The sequence below is a fragment of the Cyprinus carpio genome, chromosome A3 (genome assembly GCF_018340385.1).
Source record: "Cyprinus carpio isolate SPL01 chromosome A3, ASM1834038v1, whole genome shotgun sequence".
In the NCBI taxonomy this organism is placed as follows: Eukaryota; Metazoa; Chordata; class Actinopteri; order Cypriniformes; family Cyprinidae; genus Cyprinus; species Cyprinus carpio.
Window position 1 is genome coordinate 27,760,085 of NC_056574.1, and position 22,276 is coordinate 27,782,360.

A 22,276-nucleotide genomic window follows, 5' to 3' on the forward strand; every position below is an offset into this window, starting at 1 on the left:
ATCTCAGTGTGTGTGTGTATGTGTAAAGATGTATGAGCTACAGTTACAGTTATACAGCATTTAAATGCGGTTGTCATTCCTGGAACTTGCAGTGTGTACGTGACCAAATTTATCTTAAAATTCCCGTTTCAGCAAATATTCTCGTTTACACAGTTGGTTATGTCTTAAGTAAAGTAAACATAAACAAAGAAATCAGATGTGTATCATGATAGTGCTCCGTGAATACGGTCTTAAAGGGATAGCAGCCTATAAATACCTACTACTGTCTGTGTCAATGTTAATCAAACAACAAAACAACTATAACAAAGCTTAATCCATATTTAATTTATACAGTGAACACTATGCAGTGTTATTTTTCATTTAATTATATTTCTGTTCCATCATTAACAATATTTGAAATGCTGCCTGCATTAAGCGAAGGACACCTGATACCCTATTGAGGGGCGCTTTACAGCCTCTCCAATACTGCTGTTCAGAGTTTGATTATAGAACTCATAGCTTAGCTGATTTTGTTTTATTTTTGAATTAACTACTTTGTATTGTAACTAATAAAATAAGAGATTTCATTGTTAGGATTGCCTCCCGTTAAACTGTACTTATAACTACCAACTGAGCCTCAAACAAAAACAACCACAAAGGAGTCTTCTTCGTCATTCCCAAAGAACTTTAACCTGCCGGCTGGTGAGTACTTCATGGTTTAGGCTAGATTTGACTATCCTTACTCTACCTGAATAATCGGGTTAAATGATAAAAGGATAAAAGGACACACCAAGTAACTTGAAATGTGTGTGTTCTTATTTTATTACTGACTGTTCACTTGTCAATTATAATATTTCAACTTTATTAGTTATGCTATAGTTTTTACTGTGGCATCAAATAAGTACTTAAAGTGTTCTTAAGATCCTTCTGAACCATCAGCTTCATCTTCATGTAGCAGTCCAGAGCTGGTAGACTGCTGGGCCTGTACAGCAGTAGTGTTTGTGTAAGGTGGCACAAATATGAAAGGGCGTCGTGACTGAAAACCCGTTTCAATTCAAAAGTCTCACATTGAGCAGCACATCTGAGGTAGGCCTGTCCTGAGGGATCTTTTGAAGACAAGAGTCCACAAAGTTACGGAAGTAGTCTGACCTGCATTAAAGAGAGGGAGTGACAAAAGAAAAGATCAACATATAGAAAACATGACAGTGCAATAAAAAACAAACAAAAAAAACTTATTATTAAATATTCAATATAAATCTTATTTCCAATAGACAAATGGACACAGGTCGCCCAGCCATTTAAAAAAATGTGTTGTGGAAGGCTTCCACCCAGCAACTTCTATTAATTGAGCTGAAAAAAAGTACTTGATTATGCTGCTTTATTTTTCAGGCTAGAGATCGTAAACACATAATATTGTTTTACTCCAGTGATTTACAGTGTGTATAGAAATGTTCCCTGCCTGACGGCTACTTTTAGACGGGATTATGAAAGAGAATGCAAGCCACTGAAACGGACAGTCCTCAAAACTTTATGTGCAGCAGTATATGACCTCTATCTTGGTTTCTCCTTCTCACAGCATTCACAAGCTTCCAATTCCAAACTGGAATTTTATCTTTACAAAACGCATTGTCTTTTTTCTCAAAATCAGAGAACATTAATACAAATTAACAAATTCTAGCATGATACTTCGAATTATGTATTTAGCAGCTAATAAAATAGAAGTTCACCCACAAATTGCAAACCAGAAGAACAAATAAACTGATTGCAAATGTAGGAGTAAAAGACAAACCAAAAGATAAGAAAATTAGATAACAGGAAAACATCTAGACCAAAGTTCTCACCAGTGGTATGACGCCAGGACAGGGCTTTCGTTTTGCGCAATGTGGTATAAGGCACTCATAGCATTCATATTGAACAAGGGTGGCTTCCTTTCAGCTAGAGAGAAAGACAAACAGAAATATAAAACCAGTGCAAACACACAGAAAAATCAGTCAAAAGTCAGAAGAAAAGGATGAGAGACCAGAATTAGTGCTGCAATGAAACAGAAAGACTAAGAGTTATGAAAGAATAAATGAAAATGCTGGGAGGATGAGGGTAACGGAAAGAGAGGGTGAGAGCAAGGGAAAGAGTGGAAGTTAGCTTACAACCCAAAGCAGCTTAGACACTAAAACCCAAATCCCTTTCCATAGCAAAAGACATAGACATAACACAAACTCGCAAGCAGTGAAACACGCTGGCCTAAATAAACTCCCTTAATGGCCGGGTCAGTGGGAGGTGAGAAGTCATGGATCACTTTCAAACCATCACAGACCTAGTTCGATGCAGGTGATGCCAAGAGACCAGACGTCCACCTTCCCGTCATACTGCCCCTCATCCATGGCTAGAATTACTTCTGGGGCCATCCTAGACACGAGAAGGGACGGCTCATGATAAACAGAACTTTCTTTGCTTTTTTGAAATAAATAAAAGCACAATCTACTGCACAGACACACTTTAATATTCACAACACAGGCTCTTCATAGTCCAGCCAGACCATTAATGGACAAAAGACTGGGCCAAAAATTGGCCATTTAAATTTTTTTTTTTTTTTTATGGGCAGCATTGTGACTGCTGCAATTTTTTTTATGTGCTTTTTATTTGGCCATGAAGTTTTCTAAAGCTTATGCTATTAGACTTGTTTTGCAATCCCTGTCATGACTTGCAAATATGAGAAAGTTAAAACATTTCATAGCATCTTAAATTTAAATATTAGAAACAAAAATGGTTTTAGAAGTGATAGACTCAGTTCATCTACACAAACTAGTTCAAACATAGATTAAATATTAGTTCAGTGATTCAGTTCAAAATTCTGATTCTAAAATGTGTGTGTTGTCACTCAAAACGTAATGGAAGTCTCTGTGTGGAGCATTAAAAGTGTCTTTGTATTAGGTAAATATCACCCTTTATTACCAAGTTTGGGGTTCGTGAGAAATGTTCATGTTTTTGAAACACGTCTCTTTTCACCTTACCCAGGCTGCATTTATTTGATTACTGCAAAAACACTAACACTGTGTACATATTGGTACAAATATTAGTTAAAATAACTGTTTTCTATTTCAAAATGTAATTGAGGGTGAGACCAAGTTTTGAAATGCAATTTCCTCTTACAGCAAAGCTGAAATTTTAGCAGTCATTACTCCAGTCTTCATTGTCGCATTAACTTTTTTTCAGAAATCATTCTAATATGCTGACTTGGTGCTCAAGAAACAATATAATGAACATTACATTACTATTATCACAGCTGAAATTGGTTGCGTTGCTCGACTATGATACCTTTTTTCAGGATTCTTTGATGAACAGAAAGCTTACAAGAACAGCATTTATTGGAAGTATATATATTTTTTTGTAACAATGTAAAAGTGTTCACTTCCAAGGATTTGTGCACCTGCTGAATGAAAGTATTAACTTATTACTGATTTTATCTTCCCCAAACTTTTAACTGTAGTGTATTGTTATATCAGTGTAGACAAAATGCTAAAACTACTTGTGTGCTCATTTAGTAGAAGAAACCCTGACTATAAATATAAAATCAAATCATAGAACATAGTTCCTTTAACCAAATAATCAATTGCATTTACAACTTACCAGTATGGTGTACCCACAAAAGAGTTGGCAGGAGAAACGATTGAGGCAGAGCCAAAATCTCCAAGCTTCACCTGACCGGGCTCAGTTAGCAGAATATTACCTGCCTTCACATCTCTAGAAAAATAAATAAATAAATAAAGACCTATGCATCTTTCAGCACTGAAAAACATCTATTGCCAACAGGCTGAGAAACTTCAACAAAGCAAACGGACGTTAAGATAAAAACTGAAATCAAAAGAAAAGCAGGAAGGGTCTCACCTGTGTATCATGTTATGAGAGTGAAGGTAGGCGAGGCCCTGAAGTGCACCGTGGGTAATAGCAGCTATTTCCACCTCCTGCAGAGGTTTTTTATGCACTGTAGAATAAAAAGGCTAAATATTTCACCGTGGGAAAATACAATCCAGAACTGTGATGGTTACAATATTTACACCTGCATGATTCTAAATTAACTGTTGATTGTATAAATACAGCACCAAAAAAAAGGGACATCACTAATGTCAGACAGAGCGGGCAGAGGGAGAGCATAACAGCTTTATTTGAAAAGAAAGGAGGACGTGAGGAAAGGTAAACATAAACTACTCACCCTCTAAAAGATCAGAGGCTGATCCTAGACAGTATTCCATCACCAGCTAACAGGAGAAACGGACAACATTAGCACACGTCAGACAGACACATCGCTCACATACATATGCGTATGCGCTTACCCACGCTGTGTGCTCCCTGAGGTAGCACCCTTTGTATTCGATGGTATTGGGGTGTCTGAGCTTCTGCAAGAACTTCACCTCCTTTATGATGTCCTGCCATTTCTGGGGGCCAACACACCAACCAGTAGTAAAAACATGATTCTTGTACATGAATAGGTTTAAATAGTCTGATTCAATACTACAGAAATTCCAACTGTATTTTGATCCTGACCTCATTGGACTGCTTGCCACTGAACGACATCTTCTTGATGGCCACCACTTCATTGGAACGCACATCATGAGCCTGAAAGAAAAATATGTTAATATAGAGCCTCAAGCACACATGTACAAAATGCCCATTGCGTACAAAAATTGGCATAGCCTGCTTACAAAGTACACGGCTCCAAAGCTGCCATGACCGATCTCCCGGAGATCAGAGAAGAGCTTCTCAGGATCATCTCTGTAGAAGAGCTCAGACACCTCTGAGTCCTTCGGGGTCCCAGTACGCACACTGGCAGGCATGACTGGCTCCTGAGATGGAAAAATAGAGAGAGAGAATGTGTTAAATAATAGGGGTTTACACTTATTCGTACCGAAACATTTCGCAAGTGAGCACAATCATCTCTTCCTCTTTACTACTAGTTTTAATGTGAAATAAACATGAATGAACATCTCACACCTCATGTAATCGCTGATCATTGTTTCGACTGCAGAAAGACATCAATAAAACAGCTTGTAAACAAAATGTCACATATCATTTCATTCTCTAAATATTAGACTATATACTCATTATATTTTTTTACTTTACCTGTTAGTGGTGTCTTAATTATTTAATGTTGTGACAACACCGGTAATACCAATACCGTGGTTCATTGGGGTTTTCCCTTTCCTTTGTTTTAAATAGCTTGTAAATGCCCATGCGCATTTTACTTTTACATTTTACTTTTAGCCAAATAAGCAAAAAGGCAGAATAATTTGTACCGAACAATGACGTGATGCGATCAAATAGAGGAGTGCACTAATGTAACAAACATGACGGTAGTGCGGAAGCATTTAAAACTGTTCGCGAAAGACGAAAAATCATTACAAGCACCGACAGAGAGAGACTGTTTAGTACTGCATTGCATGTCTTCGATGAGAAGAGGAAGGGGTGTTTGTTGCTGGTTATTGTATGATGACTGAAATCGCGGAATGCCCTTAAACAATTAAATAAACTGCATAACGTTGTGTTTTCTGATAAACAAACAAATTGCGTGTATTCAAACTATGCTGCTTGAGCTCGCACTGCCAGGGTTCAAAGTCCAAAGTGCAAGGAAAATCTGCGCTGAAATAGTGTTAATCGTCAGTTGCTTATTCAGGGCTCCAGACTGCCGGTGCGACTAATTTCTGTGAGTAGTCACACTGGCAAGACCACCGCATTGCCCAACTTATAAGCGCTGACATTTCTGTTGCATTTGAGAAACATCAAACGGCAAATGAAACAAAAGTGAAACTGGTACTACCCGTGATGCAAGTAGACATTGATTGGCCACCCGCCATGATTTAAAACGCCGTGTAAATATACTGTAAACATTGTGTCAACTTATTTCGCAAATATGGAGAACAAGAGATAAATGGATAGATGCTGAAGTGCAGGCACTTGTAGCAAATGTTGCACTGCCAGCTGTTGTTGGAGATTCTTAGTCCTCCTTTCCGTTCTTTCAATTGCTTTACATATACGTCGACATTCAATGTCCATTATTGTGAAACCCGCGAGACACAACAAAAACACAGCTTCAATCACACCATCCTCCATCCTTCTGTTGTTAATGTTGTTCTTCTGTTTTTGTTGTTGAACGCCGTGCACAAATGACGTCACTGTCGACCGGCATACATCACTTTCTAGTAGACACTGTCGGTGCAAATGCAACCCTTTAAATGGTACTTTAGTACTGTACATTTAGTTCTGGAACTAAAGCGGTGCGAAAGGACCTTATATCAGATAAAAAAAGGAGTCCACAAAAACTGAAATATCTGATCATTGTCCATATCGCTGTTTACATTACACTTGCATTACCAAGGCAACGACTGACGCATTTATATTACATTCCAAAGAGCTCCGTTACCAGCACCACAGTGGAAAATGAAACTGTATCCGTGCTGACTGGCCCGGATCTGCACGGAATGGAAGGGTTAAGCGAAGAGAACCGTTCGGACCAATAGTGGAAAAGCGGCTAATAGCAACACGTGACCACCACAAATAGGCTACGTTCACACTGTCAGTTTTGGGACTGACAACCGCATTTTCTTTACAGGTGTGAGTCTCGAAAAGTCCCGTTCACATAGCAGCTTACAGTTGTGTTTAGAAAACTGTCTGTATGAATGTGCAACGGGAGTCAAGCCCCATTCCTTACCAGTAATCATGGCGACAGCGACCAAAGTAAAATCAAAGATGGCGATGTCCATAAAACTGAAAGTCTTATCACTTTTTGACACGACAAGAGTCCAATAGTGCCGCAAGTTAATTTGTCAAATCTTCATTAACCAACAGCAGCTTTTAAATTTGGGTGGAGAGTGGAGCATTTGAATAGCGCACAGAACAATTTTTCAGATGACAGCTCATTTCTCCGTCACTGTAAGTTACCGAAAACACACATGAAATCACATAACACACGGTAGACACATGTTTGAGCTCCCTCTCGCACTGTATGACATGACAGACAACTAGTTGTCCAGTCCTGTTCTGTTCACACAGCGCATGTGTTCCGAGAATGCGGTTTTGAGTCCTGAAGATTTATGGGTGTGAGTTCGGTTACTGTCCGTATTAAGTACTCAAATACAGGACTGACAACCGTATTCTGCTGCTTTGTGAACGTGGCCATAGATCTTCCAAACTGCCTTGACTTCGTTGAATAAACATGAGCTCTGCACATTTCAAAGTCAAAACGCAAGCGCTGCTTTGTGTACAGCCGTTACCGGGGAAACCACTATTTCAGCTGCTCTTAAGCGCCTCCTGCTGGCAGAGAATGAATGTGCATTTTCAATAATCCTGTTTGCTGTTTTGTATATAGCATATATTTCCCCCAGGGGAAAAACTGAAATCTTAGAGCCAGTAAAAATGGCTTAAAGTCACCAAGCATTACCTTCCTTAGGAAAATAATACATAGCAAGGTGATGAACTTGATGTAGGCCTAGTGACGCGAGCGATTTGAATCAAGTGCATACTGTCCTCCAAGACAACATCTTTTCCAACACGAGTCACCTAATGGCATTTTATCTCAGTGCAAAAATTCCCCAACTGGTCTTAGATGCCTCAAGTTTTCTTCTCTAAAATACCAAGTAGCAACCATTCCTCATACCAAATCAACAAACTGAAAATATGAGGAACAAAATCACACTTTAGTTACAGGTGCAATTTATCTAGTTATGCACGGTAAAACAAGTAAATAACAACATATAAGACACATTTACAGCTTGACTCGTCTGGCAAAAGTGTTATTTCAAGCCGTCAATTTAAAAAAAATAAGTAACACACATAGCAGATATTTCCGTATTGTGCAAGTGGGAAGCTCTGTTTCAGGGATTACGTCTCTTTATATGAGGCTATATGTTGTGTTCCTCTGTAGCTAGATTAAACCTTGTTGTAGCCTATATATTATGCTCAATTCATTCAATTTTTTATTTATTTATTTATTTATTTTTTAGAAACCTTGCACTTTTCTTTTCTTGTATTCAAATTAAGTGGGGTCCACTGCTGCACACGTGCCACAATATCGGTACAGGGCCAGCTGTATCAATGTCATTTTATTAAGGACTGCTACTCTAATCTTGGCTTTTTATATTTGTTGGCTTCTAATCTTCTTAATTTGGACTAACAAGCTCTCCAAACCACAACCTGTAAGTACGATTGATACGTTTGATACGAGTGCTCAAAATATAAATTTTTTGTGCTAATATGTGATGTGTACCTAGTGCAGCTTTAGTTTTCCAGGTAAAGCACAATATTACTGTCTTACTGAAGTAGTTCTGATAATTCGCTGTGAACCTACTATTTCCTAAGAATGTGTTGATTAATGTAGACTGACACCGTTCTAATTAATTCGTTTAATAATAAAGAATGTAGTGTAGGCGCACAGACTTTATAATCCTAGTGAAATTGCTGTTTATTTTGTTGCACCAGCAGTTACAGGGTTAATGCAGAAGAGTTGAACAAGTTAGTGAAGGCCCAATACATACTTCAAACGAAATCAAAGTACGAACTGATATGACGTCATTTCAAATAAAATCAGGCCAATACGAAGTTAGTTTTGAGTTTCGGCAGTTCGAAACAGCTGACCAAAGCAAACTTTCTGGGGGAGTTTGTTTTGGCTCCTTGGCTTCCATTGGTTCGTGGCGGTTAAGCAATCAGTGGGTGTGTTCTGAAACTCCACTTTCTTTGACGTGCAATTTTTTTTCCCCTGGTTCGCATCTCATTCAACGGAGGTCAGGCAAGAGAACAACATGTCCTATCACTAGCAACATAAATACAATGGGTCAAATAGCTGAGCTGGCACAGATATATTCACACCTGTACGATCGCTAGCGGACATACTTTAAAGATTCAGAGAAAGCATTTAATTCCTAGAAAGAAATTGCAACAAGTTTCGTGTCGACAAACCGGAGTTACGCAAAAAGCGACGCAGAGAAACATCCAAGACAAATTTTCCAAAGCAATGAAAAGAATGAAAGGAAAGAGTAAAGAAAGATATAAGGTAGCAAGTACCAAATACATGTGTTTCAAATAAATGTTACACCATACTGCTGCTGCTGCTGTTGTTTTTCTTTCAATAAGCGAATTTATTCAATAATAAACCTTTGTTTTTATCAAAAGTAAATCATGACACCACATAAAATATAAAAAGGTATAACAATTTAACCAGTTTAATAAAATAAATGAACACTAATAAAATAAAGTAACAAACAGATTTTTTTCCACATCATGCTAAAGTTTTCAGACTATGAGACATTCACACTTCCCATAAAGGACTGATTATGGAAATGGAATGGTTCTTTTGTATTGTAAACATGATACTTGACTCTGAACTCCTGCTAATCATTATTCTTTTGTCTATAATATCCTGACCATTGGTGCCCATCTCACACCTAGATTGCCTATACTTCTTAATTTCATCATTGTTGTGTTTAGGGCATACGCGTGAGCGTCGCGGCACATGTTTACATTAATCCACACCCCGCCTCCAGCCGGAATGTTTGAAAACAGTACACCGAAGCTCAGCCTTTTCAAACTTCTTTTTGCCCCCAAACAAAGATCGAAAACAAACTTCATTTGAAGTATATCGGGGCCTTTAGGCTGGTGCTCCTTTGACACACCTTTTCTGCGTTCGGATTAAAAGTTAAGACAGAGTGCATAAATGTTTTTGTATTTTATGTCATTATTATAAGAACAGATTGGAGCACTATATAATTGTTTTATGTAAAGGTGCTTTGTCAATGATAGCACTCGGCTAACGGGCTCAAGGACTACTCTCTTTGCCAATCACAACAGGCTTGGCCAGCTGACCAATCAGAGCAGAGTAGGCTAATGGAAGGGAGGGGTTTGCTCCGAACTTGCTTGGAACAAATAGTTTCGAAATTATTGGCAAATGATTAATATTAAATGTATATTCTGAGAAAATGACAATGTTTTCTGACCTTAGATGCATTTAAACCTGTTGTAGGGAACTCCAAAACAATATTAGGACACTTTAAAATACCATATGCAGGGAACTACACTGCTACCAAAATGGTCGCATATGCGACCTTTTGAAATGCCATTGCGACCCAAATTTTTATGGGGTCGCAAATGTATCACTGATTGTTTTTGTACCTACTTATGTGTTATGCTATGATTTAATATGAGCATTTATTAAAACAGAAATGTGTATTTTAAGAATACGTTTTATAACGTGCTCCGAGCATTCAACATAAGTTGGCTTCAGCCCCGCGATGCGGGAAAGCTGAACTGAGCAGCTGGTTACTCGCGCTATTTTCGTTGCGCATGAGAGAGCCGCGTCTCGCGAACAGCAACACTGAACCGAGCTCTCCCTCAGGACGTTCGCATCCTCCTGCACCTGAACGAACAAATACATATCGCAGTTTAAATAAACAGAAAAAAAAATAAAGAGCGAAAAGCGAAAGAGCTCAATTCAGCACCGCGGTGTTCTGGTTGTCAGGGAGCAAGCAGAGACGCGTCTCAAAGTCTTCTTGCTTATGTACCGACAACAAATACATACAAAATATGTCGAAATACCCGTCTTGGAAAGTGTGTTCGAAAAAGTCTGTGGTTATGTCCTAAAAAAAATTAAAAAGAAACAAAAAAATCGGATGTGTATCATTATAATGGATGCGTTTGTCTCTTAAGGTAAGCGAGCCTATTTTACTAGCTCTGCTGTCAGAGTCTTTAATGTATGAAAATGAAAGTAAATCACTCACTGCTCTTGACTGAATTACTAGGTTTAACAAGAATTTATCCAAAGTCAATCCAAAAATCAGATAGAATTGATTATATTGTTTTACTAGTGGGTGCAGGGCACTAGTTCATTTATGTAAGTGAGTATGGCAAAATACAGTGATCTGTGAAATATTATACCCAAAAATTCTTCATACTGTAGACTACCAATGAAATTGATTAAAAAAAAAAAAATTAGGGACCTGACCATGTTTTGCTTAAGTGTTTCTTTCTTTAATTGCTAATGCAACCTTTTCACACCACAGACTGAACCAAAGCATTGCTTGCTTAGTAACTGTTCAACAAAGTATTGATAGTCGTGTAAATATTGTCATACTGACAGTTGCCTGAAGTTTTGGTTGATTCCATTACATATCTTTTTATCAAAGTTATCCAACATTATCAAGAGGAATTTGTTCTGACACAGTTTAACTCTGAGTTATTGTCATATTGTATTACCAATTTCTAAACTATAGCAAATAAACTGTGATAATGTGAGAAATGTTGAAGGTGTCTGAATACATTTAGGTTTGATTGTGTATTTTATTTTACAGTGAAGACTATGCAGTGCTATTTTAAATTAACAAAAACAAACTTAAATGTAAACATTGTGTATATAGCACAAATAAATAAATAGAATGAACCTACAGTACAAATTAAACCATTTTAAACAGGGCCCACTGTACACCCTGCACCAGGGCCCCTCTAACCTCAGCTACAAGACGGAGCAATGCACTGTGTGTACCGTAAGAAATAGAACAAGGCATGTGGTTTAAAAGATGGCAAGTAAAACAAAGCACATCTGTATGCAATACAGTTTCATTATTGTTCATTATTATCCAGTAATTATTATAAATAATTTGTGCGACCAAATCATGTTTTGCGCCAGTAACTGAAAAAGTTAGTAGCACAAGTGCCACCAGTGGAAAAAGTAAGTGTAGTTCCCTGATATGACCTGCTCTTTAAATCTTTTGAAAGGTAGTGTATGTGGAAAAAAAAGGAATAATAATCAAAAAAGGAAAATAAATCCCCAACCTGTGAGCAAATGGCATATTTCTAAAAACGGGTTTGGTTGGGGTGAAAATGGTTTTCGGAAATGGAACTAAGTGTGAAATAGTCAAAATGCCACTCTAAACTTGTAAACTCCTCTCATCTCTTCTCTGGCTTGGCATATATGCCACAATCTGGCATCTGCAGCACACTATAAAAGACTCAGAAGTCTGTGACCCACTTAGAAGTTGTGAGACTCAGTGCTGCACATTAATAATAAAGATGCAGTAATCTGCCCTGCTTGGATGATTAAAAATCAGACGTGTCGTTCCTTATTTTTCATCTTCTTCATGTTAATACATCCAAAGCTGTTTGTTTGCACTGTTTGAATTGCCAAATATTGTGAAGAAAAACAAACTATCGTTCAATGCATCACACATCTGGTTAATTCACATTCAAACACAATCCATAATGTACACAGACTGCTCAAAATGTAAAGAACATCCTAGTTGGCCTCCATCTCATTTGCATATTGCATTTCAAATTCACACATCATGCTCAATGGAAAGGTAAATATGTGGCTTCGGGCTAAGTGAAGGGAGGGAGTGAAAAACCACATTGGGCTAAGCTACAGTGATGCAATTATCTATTTTGGTAAATGATTCATCTGCTGGTTAGCACTTTGGTTAAACTAATATGTTGAATAATGTTATTAAAGATTTTACGATTTGTTCTGTCTAGGGCTGGGCGATATGATGATATCATTGTATATCGATGATGTTTCATAAGTACAGGTCCTTCTCAAAAAATTAGCATATTGTGAAAAAGTTCATTATTTTCCATAATGTAATGATAAAAATTAAACTTTCATATATTTTAGATTCATTGCACACCAACTGAAATATTTCAGGTCTTTTATTGTTTTAATACTGATGATTTTGGCATACAGCTCATGAAAACCCAAAATTCCTATCTCAAAAAATTAGCATATTTCATCCGACCAATAAAAGAAAAGTGTTTTTAATACAAAAAAAGTCAACCTTCAAATAATTATGTTCAGTTTGCACTCAATACTTGGTCGGGAATCCTTTTGCAGAAATGACTGCTTCAATGCGGCGTGGCATGGAGGCAATCAGCCTGTGGCACTGCTGAGGTGTTATGGAGGCCCAGGATGCTTCGATAGCGGCCTTAAGCTCATCCAGAGTGTTGGGTCTTGCGTCTCTCAACATTCTCTTCACAATATCCCACAGATTCTCTATGGGGTTCAGGTCAGGAGAGTTGGCAGGCCAATTGAGCACAGTAATACCATGGTCAGTAAACCATTTACCAGTGGTTTTGGCACTGTGAGCAGGTGCCAGGTCGTGCTGAAAAACGAAATCTTCATCTCCATAAAGCTTTTCAGCAGATGGAAGCATGAAGTGCTCCAAAATCTCCTGATAGCTAGCTGCATTGACCCTGCCCTTGATAAAACACAGTGGACCAACACCAGCAGCTGACATGGCACCCCAGACCATCACTGACTGTGGGTACTTGACACTGGACTTCAGGCATTTTGGCATTTCCTTCTCCCCAGTCTTCCTCCAGACTCTGGCACCTTGATTTCCGAATGACATGCAAAATTTGCTTTCATCCGAAAAAAGTACTTTGGACCACTGAGCAACACTCCAGTGCTGCTTCTCTGTAGCCCAGGTCAGGCGCTTCTGCCGCTGTTTCTGGTTCAAAAGCACACGCCTGTGCACGGTGGCTCTGGATGTTTCTACTCCAGACTCAGTCCACTGCTTCCGCAGGTCCCCCCAGGTCTGGAATCGGTCCTTCTCCACAATCTTCCTCAGGGTCCGGTCACCTCTTCTCGTTGTGCAGCGTTTTTTTGCCACACTTTTTCCTTCCCACAGACTTCCCACTGAGGTGCCTTGATACAGCACTCTGGGAACAGCCTATTCGTTCAGAAATTTCTTTCTGTGTCTTACCCTCTCGCTTGAGGGTGTCAATGATGGCCTTCTGGACAGCAGTCAGGTCGGCAGTCTTACCCATGATTGCGGTTTTGAGTAATGAACCAGGCTGGGAGTTTTTAAAAAGCCTCAGGGAATCTTTTGCAGGTGTTTAGAGTTAATTAGTTGATTCAGATGATTAGGTTAATAGCTCGTTTAGAGAACCTTTTCATGATATGCAAATTTTTTGAGATAGGAATTTTGGGTTTTCATGAGCTGTATGCCAAAATCATCAGTATTAAAAACAATAAAAGACCTGAAATATTTCAGTTGGTGTGCAATGAATCTAAAATATATGAAAGTTTAATTTTATCATTACATTATGGAAAATAATGAACTTTTATTACAATATGCTAATTTTTTGAGAAGGACCTATATAGCGATGTCGATGTCAACAGTCAGGTAACAGATTTTTTCAGACATTTTCAGGAAAAAGAGACAAATGATAAACCTAGTAAGTCGCAAAAAATATTTTACATAGCCCCATAGTCACCATACAGGTCTTTTTGCATGCAAGAATTAAATAATTAGTAGGAGGGTTGCAAATCAAAAAGCTATTCCAATTTCGGAAATCAGATCAGACACATAAGGTCAGGAATCAAATTTCTTTGTATATAAAGTTACATTTCGATGATTCTTCTCGATGTCTGTATGCACAATTATTGTGATTTCAAAAGATTAAAGGGGTCATATGATGCTAATAAAAAGAACATTATTTTGTGTATTTGGTGTAATGAAAATGTGTTTATACGGTTTAAGGTTAAACAAACACATTATTTTCCACATACTGTAAATTATCTCCTCTAAACCCTGACTTCTGAAACGCGTTGATTTTTACAAAGCTCATAGCTCTGAAAAGCGAGGTGTGCTGTGATTGGCCAGCTATCCAGCGCGTTGTGATTGGCCGAATACCTGAAGCGTGTAACTGAAACGTTACGCCTCTTAACATATTGTGATGCCTTGTCTGGCCGGAGTGACGAGACATAAACATAAAAACCATTATAAACGTGATCTAAACATGATTTTTTAGTCATGTCTTCTTTTGGAAGGCAAAAACAAAGTAGTTTCGCTTTCACAGTGAAACACACAGCGTCTATACCACATGGCAACAACCCAATTTTATTATTTATTTAATAGAACCACAGTCATCAAGCAAACCATTGGTAACACACTACGCTGCAATGGACTGAAATCCTGCAGCACCCGCAAGGTCCCCCTGCTCAAGGCACATGTACAGGCAAACTTAAAAAATCAGCAGGGGATCAAATAAATATTTTCCCCACTGTAGCATGTAGGTTGAATCCAGACAGATCTCTCAAAATGCACAAATGGCCTCACATCCGTAATATTCCTGTTGTGTTTGCTCTGTAAGTGTGCTGCACGCTGCAATACAAGACTAGTGCGCATTTCATACAGTTGACGGAATTGTCACTAGCATGTCATTTTAGGTCATGCCAATTTAAACATTCAAGCTATTTTAACCCATAAAGTACTCGCGCACTCTCTGACAGACTGTCTTCAATGCACTTTCAGCCAAAGCACACAAAGCCACCTCTCAAACAGCTTGCGACTCTCGAGTGTCAAATTCAGTTACTACATGTTTGATTAAAATCATTTCCTTATTGTCCATCTATTCCATTTTATTCATCCATGGCACATGCATTTTTTTTATATATATATGTAGCAGACTAAGTAATGTTGTCCAATGACTTCTTTGCATCATTTAAGCATTAGATTTAAGGCAATAGATTTTTTGGTAACACTTTACAAAGAAGCAATTTTTAAGCCTCAGAGTCTCATTTGTTAATGCATTAATTAACATGAATTAACAGAGAGCAATTACTGTTATTATTATAATTATTAGGGATGCACCGAATGTTCGGCAACCAAAATTATTTGGTCAAAAATAGCAAAAAAAAATAACTTTTGGTGTTAATTAATATTAAAGAGCAGGTCATATGGTATTTTAAAGCATCCTAATATTGTGTTGGAGTCCCCTACAACAGGTTTAAATGCATCTAAGGTCAGAAAACATTGTCATTTTCTCAGAATATACATTTAATATTAGAGTCATTTGCCAATGATTCATTCCAAGCAAGTTCATAGCAAACCCCTCCCTTCCATAAGCCTACTCTGCTCTGATTGGTCAGCTGGCCAAGCCTGTTGTGATTGGCACAGAGATGAGTCCTTGAGCCAGTTAGCCAGTGCTACCATTGACAAAGCATCTTTACATAAAACAACAATATAGTGCTCCAATCCATTCTTATAATAATGACATAAAATACAAAAACACTTATGCAAGCGAATCGTGCCCACAGCTAAAGTTTAAATGCTAAACTGTGAACACTTAAAACAATAATGATGGGTACGTTAGCCGAGTGCTAATGTGAATAACTGATGGAACAATACAGTTTGTAAACCAAAATATGTCTACTGTAATGTCTGAAGAACGAAAGACAAAAGACGCTTCGTCTTTAACGTTTAATCAGAAAGCAGAACAGTATCACAGGAGCTCCAGCATAACTAACTCGCTCGTCTCTCCCGCATTAACCCTATAACTGCTGGTGCAGCACAATAAACAGCGATTTCACTATGATTATAAAGTCTGTGCACTACACTACATTCTTAATTATTAAACGAAGTATTTAGAACAACGTCAGTCTACAATAATCGACACATTCTTAGGAAATAGTGGGTTCACAGCGAATTATCAGAACTAGGGGTCGACCGATTATCGGCGTCGATATTAAGCATTTTCAAAACCGATTTGCCGATAAAACCATTTTATTTTGAAATGCGCGATCTGGCACAAAAACAACCACCTCATTCAGAACACAACACTCATAAACCTAAACTAAGCCCCGCCCATCGTCCGTCTGATTTGTTGGGAGTCAAGAGGCTGGCCAATCAATACGGCTGGCGCGGCTGGAAAATGTTCCGCTCTCACACCGAAAGCACAGGAGCTGCTTCAGTGATCATCATCACACATCAATAAGTTATCTCTCGAAGGTAAGAATGCAGTAAACGTTCCTGAAGTTGCAATAAATCACTACACTGAAGTTGCAAAACACCTAAATATAATCGATTTATGATGACAAGCCCCGTTCAGTTATTATACTGTGAATTCCCGGTCAATGTCCGTCATTGCAGTGATATGCTTTAACGGATCATCACATCAGTGCTGAGATAGTGAAACTAAAACCTTCTTCTTTCACCATTCAGCCAACTTAACATTATATTGTGAATAGATTATCAACACGAATGAATTCACGTCTGCTGCGTTTTTGTTTTGTGTTGTTCACATAGCTTCACTGAACAGCGTCCGTTCCGTTAGGACTCTTAGTCAAAAAAATTGTGCATATTTGGAGAAATATTGCTTTATTCTAACATGATTGCAAAATAATTTATCATACAGATTCAGAATTACCATTATGCAATTTTGAAGAGCTGAAAGGGCATCAAGCGCGAGCTCCGACGCCCTGACGCGACGCGAGCTCCCTATTCCTGATTTAGTTATCTCCGCGGCCGCGCTCTCTCATTTCACTAATAACCCTATGCTAATAACGTAAATTGTCAATCATCTCACATTGCACGTTTCTGGATGACGCTGTCCTGTATACTTCCTAGTTTGTATCGCCGTGATAAACAGTCAAACAAACATTTTACACATCAAAAAGAAAAAAAAAAACACTATTACAACATGGGTTGTGTGTGATTTTAATGCAATTCTGGGTTGCAAATAAAATGCTAAATATAACACACACACACACACACACATATATATATATATATATAGAGAGAGAGAGAGAGAGAGAGAGAGAGATTACATTTATTTTCCATTATTTGTTCATTTGTTGCTGTTTAAATTTGCTTTAAGTTTTACTTTGTTTATAGAATGCTGCTGATGGATGCAAGTTTTACTTAGTTTACAGAATGCTGCTGATGGATGCTCCCAGCACTTTTTATGTTTGTTGTTATTATTAATATTAATGTTGTTATTATGAACAGTTCTCAGAATTAAAGATGTGTTAAAATAATTTAAAGAGAGTCTTTGTCAGAGGCCTTTTTATACTTAATTTATAGCTCCACTTAAACTTTAACACTAGACACATATCGGTTCAAAATATCGGTTATCGGTCTCCTTGATCTGTAATAATCGGTATCGGCATCGGCCCTGAAAAATGCATATCGGTCGATCCCTAATCAGAACTACTTCAGTAAGACAGTAATATTGTGCTTTACCTGGAAAATAAATCTGCACTAGGTATACATCATATATTGGCACAAACTCTTGATATTTTGAGCACTCAGTTGAAAATGTACACATAACGTATCAATCGTACTTACAGGTTGTGGTTCTGAGACGCTTGTTAGTCCAAATTAAGAAGATTAGAAGCCAACAAAGATAAAAAGCCAAGATTAGAGAAGCAGTCCTTAATAAAATGACATGCACACAACAAAAGGTTCGAATTGTATTTCTGTGGTATCCTTGAACACAGCGTCTTCTCAACATGATGTAAACACACTAACTAGCAGAAGTGTTTGTGGGCAGGTCAGACTCTGTTCATATTTCGCGGGCAGGGGGCGATTATGCAACTGTGTTATCCAGTGACGTATACCAGTAACAAGCAAAAGATTCGAAAATAATAAAAGTGAATCTAGTGTTCTTTAGCATTGCTGGCACCATTCCATGAACCCGACCTCCACAGCAAACAGAACAGAGGCTCCAAAACTGAACCAAACGGTGGCACTGGTATATCGTTACACCCCTAGGATCTGTGTTGGCAGTAGAAAAAGTAAAGTTATACAAGAGATTACTAAGACAACGTGTTTGTAAAAGAAGAGGAGATATAAGATAGGATCCTTTGGCTTTTAAAGTCATGGCGAAACAGAAGTAGAGACAGATCTTTTCTTCCGTACTCGAGTAGGGATGTAACGATTAACCACGAGCCGGTCGAAAAACGATTAATCGACATCTTTACAACAGTAGTTCTCAATCCTGAAATCCCGCACATTTTGAATGTCTATATATTTAAAGGGATGGTTCATTAAAAAAAATAAAAATCAAAATCGGTCATCACTGACTCACCCTCACGTCATTCCAACCCCATTCGTTTATCTTCAAATGAAGATATTTAATAAAAACCTGAGAGATTTAACTGTCCCTCAACTTCAAGCCCATGTAACCAAAACTTTTATTCAAAAAACACAGATCAATTGTTTAAATGTGCATAAAATCCTAAATTAAACCTGCTCATCATATAAAGCAGTGGTGTCTACTCAGATGACTGACATTTTTGATTCATATGGATTGCATTTACCATGTCTTATATGAATTTTTGAAGCAACCAAGTTTTGGTTACACAGACTTTCAATGGAAGGAACGGAATCTCTCAGGTTTATTAAAAAGATGTTCATTATGTCTTCTTATAGGCTTGGATTAGGGTGAATAACTGATGACAGCATTTTCATTTTTAGGTGAAATAACAGTTAACACCACCTGATTTATATCTTCAGTCCACCAACAGGGGCTCCAAGACCTGGGTGTGTCATCCAAAATGTCCAGCAACCAGGAATGAGAAGTATATCTTCACAAAGTATTGATGAGGTCTTTGACAGTCTACTAACATTACACAATAAATATCAAGTATTGATTACACTACGTCTAATGTGCTATTATTGTTCTTAAATGCTACCCAGTAATGTTCTTCCTTCTGCCCACTGAGTGCACTTAAATCTGTAATGTGTTTGTGCAGTTGAAGAACACCTTCCACACAACTAAAACCTTTCCTGTGGACTCTGGGTGCAGTGGAGCACTTCTGTTGGCCTCAGTGCTGAATGAATTGTCAAGTGTTTAAAAAAGAAAAAAAAAAGTGTAAAGTTTTGCATACTATTGTATAAATGTTAATTAGGAATAGAGGCACAATCAGTTTCCGGTGTTCTGCTGGAAAAGGGAAACTAAACAACAGAGAAACACACTGGCTGTGATTCAAAACCTAGTGAAACTGCACGTTGGGGTTTTATCTTACAGGCAAAATACTGTGTCCGATGCTTTTTAGTTAGGCAGCTCACTAGGTTTTGAGACACATCCACTAGCTTAAAACGGAGCAGTTAGTATTTTAGTACAAACCCGTGGTTATACTGTAATGATGGAAGAAGCGCGACTAGTTCATGACAGGCTCGAGATGAGCGTCTGTCAACAACGGAAAGCCTGATTTTATGCAGCTATAAATGCCTCACAATCACCATTAGATTATAAACTCAAGTGTTCAAAGAAAACAGGCTGTCTTACCGTGGCGTGCTGCGATCCTGAGCTCTATTCCCGGTGAGTACACAGCTGTCCGGCTTCCTCCGCAAATAACCGTCGCGGTTGTTGTTGTTTTTTGCCCGCTGCGACGTTTCAAATCAACACACGGTCCATATTTCTACCAACGTCCGCCTTCTAGCTTGCTTAGAGTATAATTTGATAAGTATGGATGTCGTACCGCACTTTAGTGTCTATAAAGTCTTTATCTCACTCTTTCGCTAACGGTTCGTTAGCCAGCTAGCCAAATGTTTCCTCATTGAATACGGGCCGCGGCTGGTGTACCTGCTCGCCCGCTCCCGCGCCTGTCATATTGCACAGTTACATCCGCACTTTTGATTCTCGGTATGATTTGAAGACTAACTGTATTCTGTGTCTGACTGTCTTTCTGTATAACCCCCTTTTTTGTCCAGGAAACGCAAAATGGCTACGTGGGACAGGAGCCAACCGGAAGAAAGGTCAAAATTATGTGCCGTGTGTTTCCGGTGAAGAGTGGCGTTGGGAATCTGACATCTTGATAAGGGCAATATATATATTTTTTTTGAGCTTGACTAAGACACATTTAATAACACGTTGTACATACATAATAACAATTGCTAGATATGTTACACAGCTTAAAAGTTTAAATTATAACGTTGCTATAATAAACAGACTGCTTTTTTAAACAGAATAGATGTTTTCATACACTAAATGTCACATGACAGCTTGTTCACTGAGCATACCATTTTTTAAGTATTTTTTTTTTTAACTGCACAGAAAAGTCTAAAATAAGGTTTTACAGCTGTTACCGTTGCTTTATACAACTTGAAATATCCCAAGCAAAATTAATAATTTTATATTGCAAGAGCAAAATAAATAAGAGGTTCTTGCTCAAACTACAGAAGTCAAATCAGTTTACATTTATTTATATAGCAATACAGATTGTTTCAAAGCAACTTCACATGAATAAACCATATAACAACAGTGTTACTGTTGTAAAAATTCACCAGTTATAAAATTACATCAATTTCAGCTGTAAAGCAGCACCGCAGAATATTGTCATTATTCAGCTCGTTTATAGTTTAATAAATATAAATTATGGAACAAAATCAATTCAGATGCAAAGCAGCTCTACAGAAGGCAATAATGTTGTTAATATTAAGCTCAAGTTAATTCACTGTTGATTAAATTCAGTTCAGTAATAGTGTTGAGGTTGCAAAGATCATTATCCAGCTCAATGCAGTTTAAATTTTATTCTCATCTGAGAGTGTAAGTGCAGATAAATCAATAACATTACTGAATCTGAAAGGACATAAAGGTGAAATATCCAATCGAAACTGATTACGAAAAGGGATGGGTAATGACTATGCATAGATAACATCTGTGCACTACAAGGGCAAACTATGTGTGTTATACTTATATACTTTTGAACTTTCGAAGGGTGTCAACATGTCAAGTTAATGAGGGTGTCAAGGTAATTTTTTTAAACATTTTGCTGCCCTGATTGATCACCAGTTACCAAGAACTAATAACTAAGTCACTGACAATGTATTTCCCCGTGTAGGAGTGGATGATAGTTTACTATAAAAGAGAATTGACTTGTCAGACAAAAGACCTGTTTATATTTTCATAATTAGTCATCTGTTAGATAACTAATTAGACTATATTAAACTAAGTAGACTATACCCACTTGTTATTTCAAAGTATAAACAATTATGTATTGATGTATTTGCAGAATAAACAAATGCTCATTTCATTTATACAAACATGGTATACATGGTTTTCATTTCACAATTTTGTAGTTGACACTGTTGCTCATAATACAGAGATGATCACCAGACTGTAAGAACTCCTGCTAATCATATCCATGGTTTTTAATAGTTTATAGAAGTTCTTTACAAAGAGCATACTTGATTAATGTGAAATTTATTTCTTCTTAGCAATTAACAAAGATAATAGTGAAAATAATAATAATAATAATAATAGTGACATACTTTTGAAAAGGCACATGTGAATGGACAGTTTATTTTAGGACATGAGATCATCACCCAGGCCTCGAGGAATGTTTTCTTCTGAGAAAAGCATTCAGGTTTGTCCACCGTAATAAAACCAGTAAAACTAGATTTTAAAACAAGCAGTCATCATCAAATGACACTTGAGGAAATGTTATGAAATTGCCAGAGTACAAAGCACAAATAATTTTACACAACATTGATTAAGGTATGTCAGCAAAACAACAACAACAACAACATCATTTTTAGAC

At 37.6% G+C, this 22,276-nt stretch overlaps 1 protein-coding gene across 3 annotated transcripts in view; it reads right to left on the reverse strand.

The window, feature by feature from the left end:
• LOC109110699 (serine/threonine-protein kinase TAO2-like) overlaps nt 1–20,520 on the reverse strand; it is a 28,767-nt gene extending 8,247 nt beyond the window's left edge. For 2 of the 3 annotated variants that reach the window (XM_042727761.1, XM_042727742.1), the window contains exons 1-10: nt 20,023–20,520; nt 4,677–4,817; nt 4,519–4,590; nt 4,308–4,409; nt 4,187–4,232; nt 3,862–3,958; nt 3,604–3,717; nt 2,291–2,382; nt 1,821–1,914; nt 1,047–1,128 (exon numbers count right to left, since the gene is read on the reverse strand). In XM_042727761.1, coding sequence (XP_042583695.1) covers nt 1,047–1,128; nt 1,821–1,914; nt 2,291–2,382; nt 3,604–3,717; nt 3,862–3,958; nt 4,187–4,232; nt 4,308–4,409; nt 4,519–4,590; nt 4,677–4,808 — 831 coding nt within the window. In that variant the 5' untranslated portion in view covers nt 4,809–4,817; nt 20,023–20,520. Of the gene's footprint in view, nt 1–1,046; nt 1,129–1,820; nt 1,915–2,290; nt 2,383–3,603; nt 3,718–3,861; nt 3,959–4,186; nt 4,233–4,307; nt 4,410–4,518; nt 4,591–4,676; nt 4,818–18,077; nt 18,097–20,022 lie in introns of all 3 variants that reach the window. The other variant, XM_042727751.1, reaches the window with a different exon arrangement.
• Between the last annotated feature and the right edge of the window lie 1,756 nt (nt 20,521–22,276).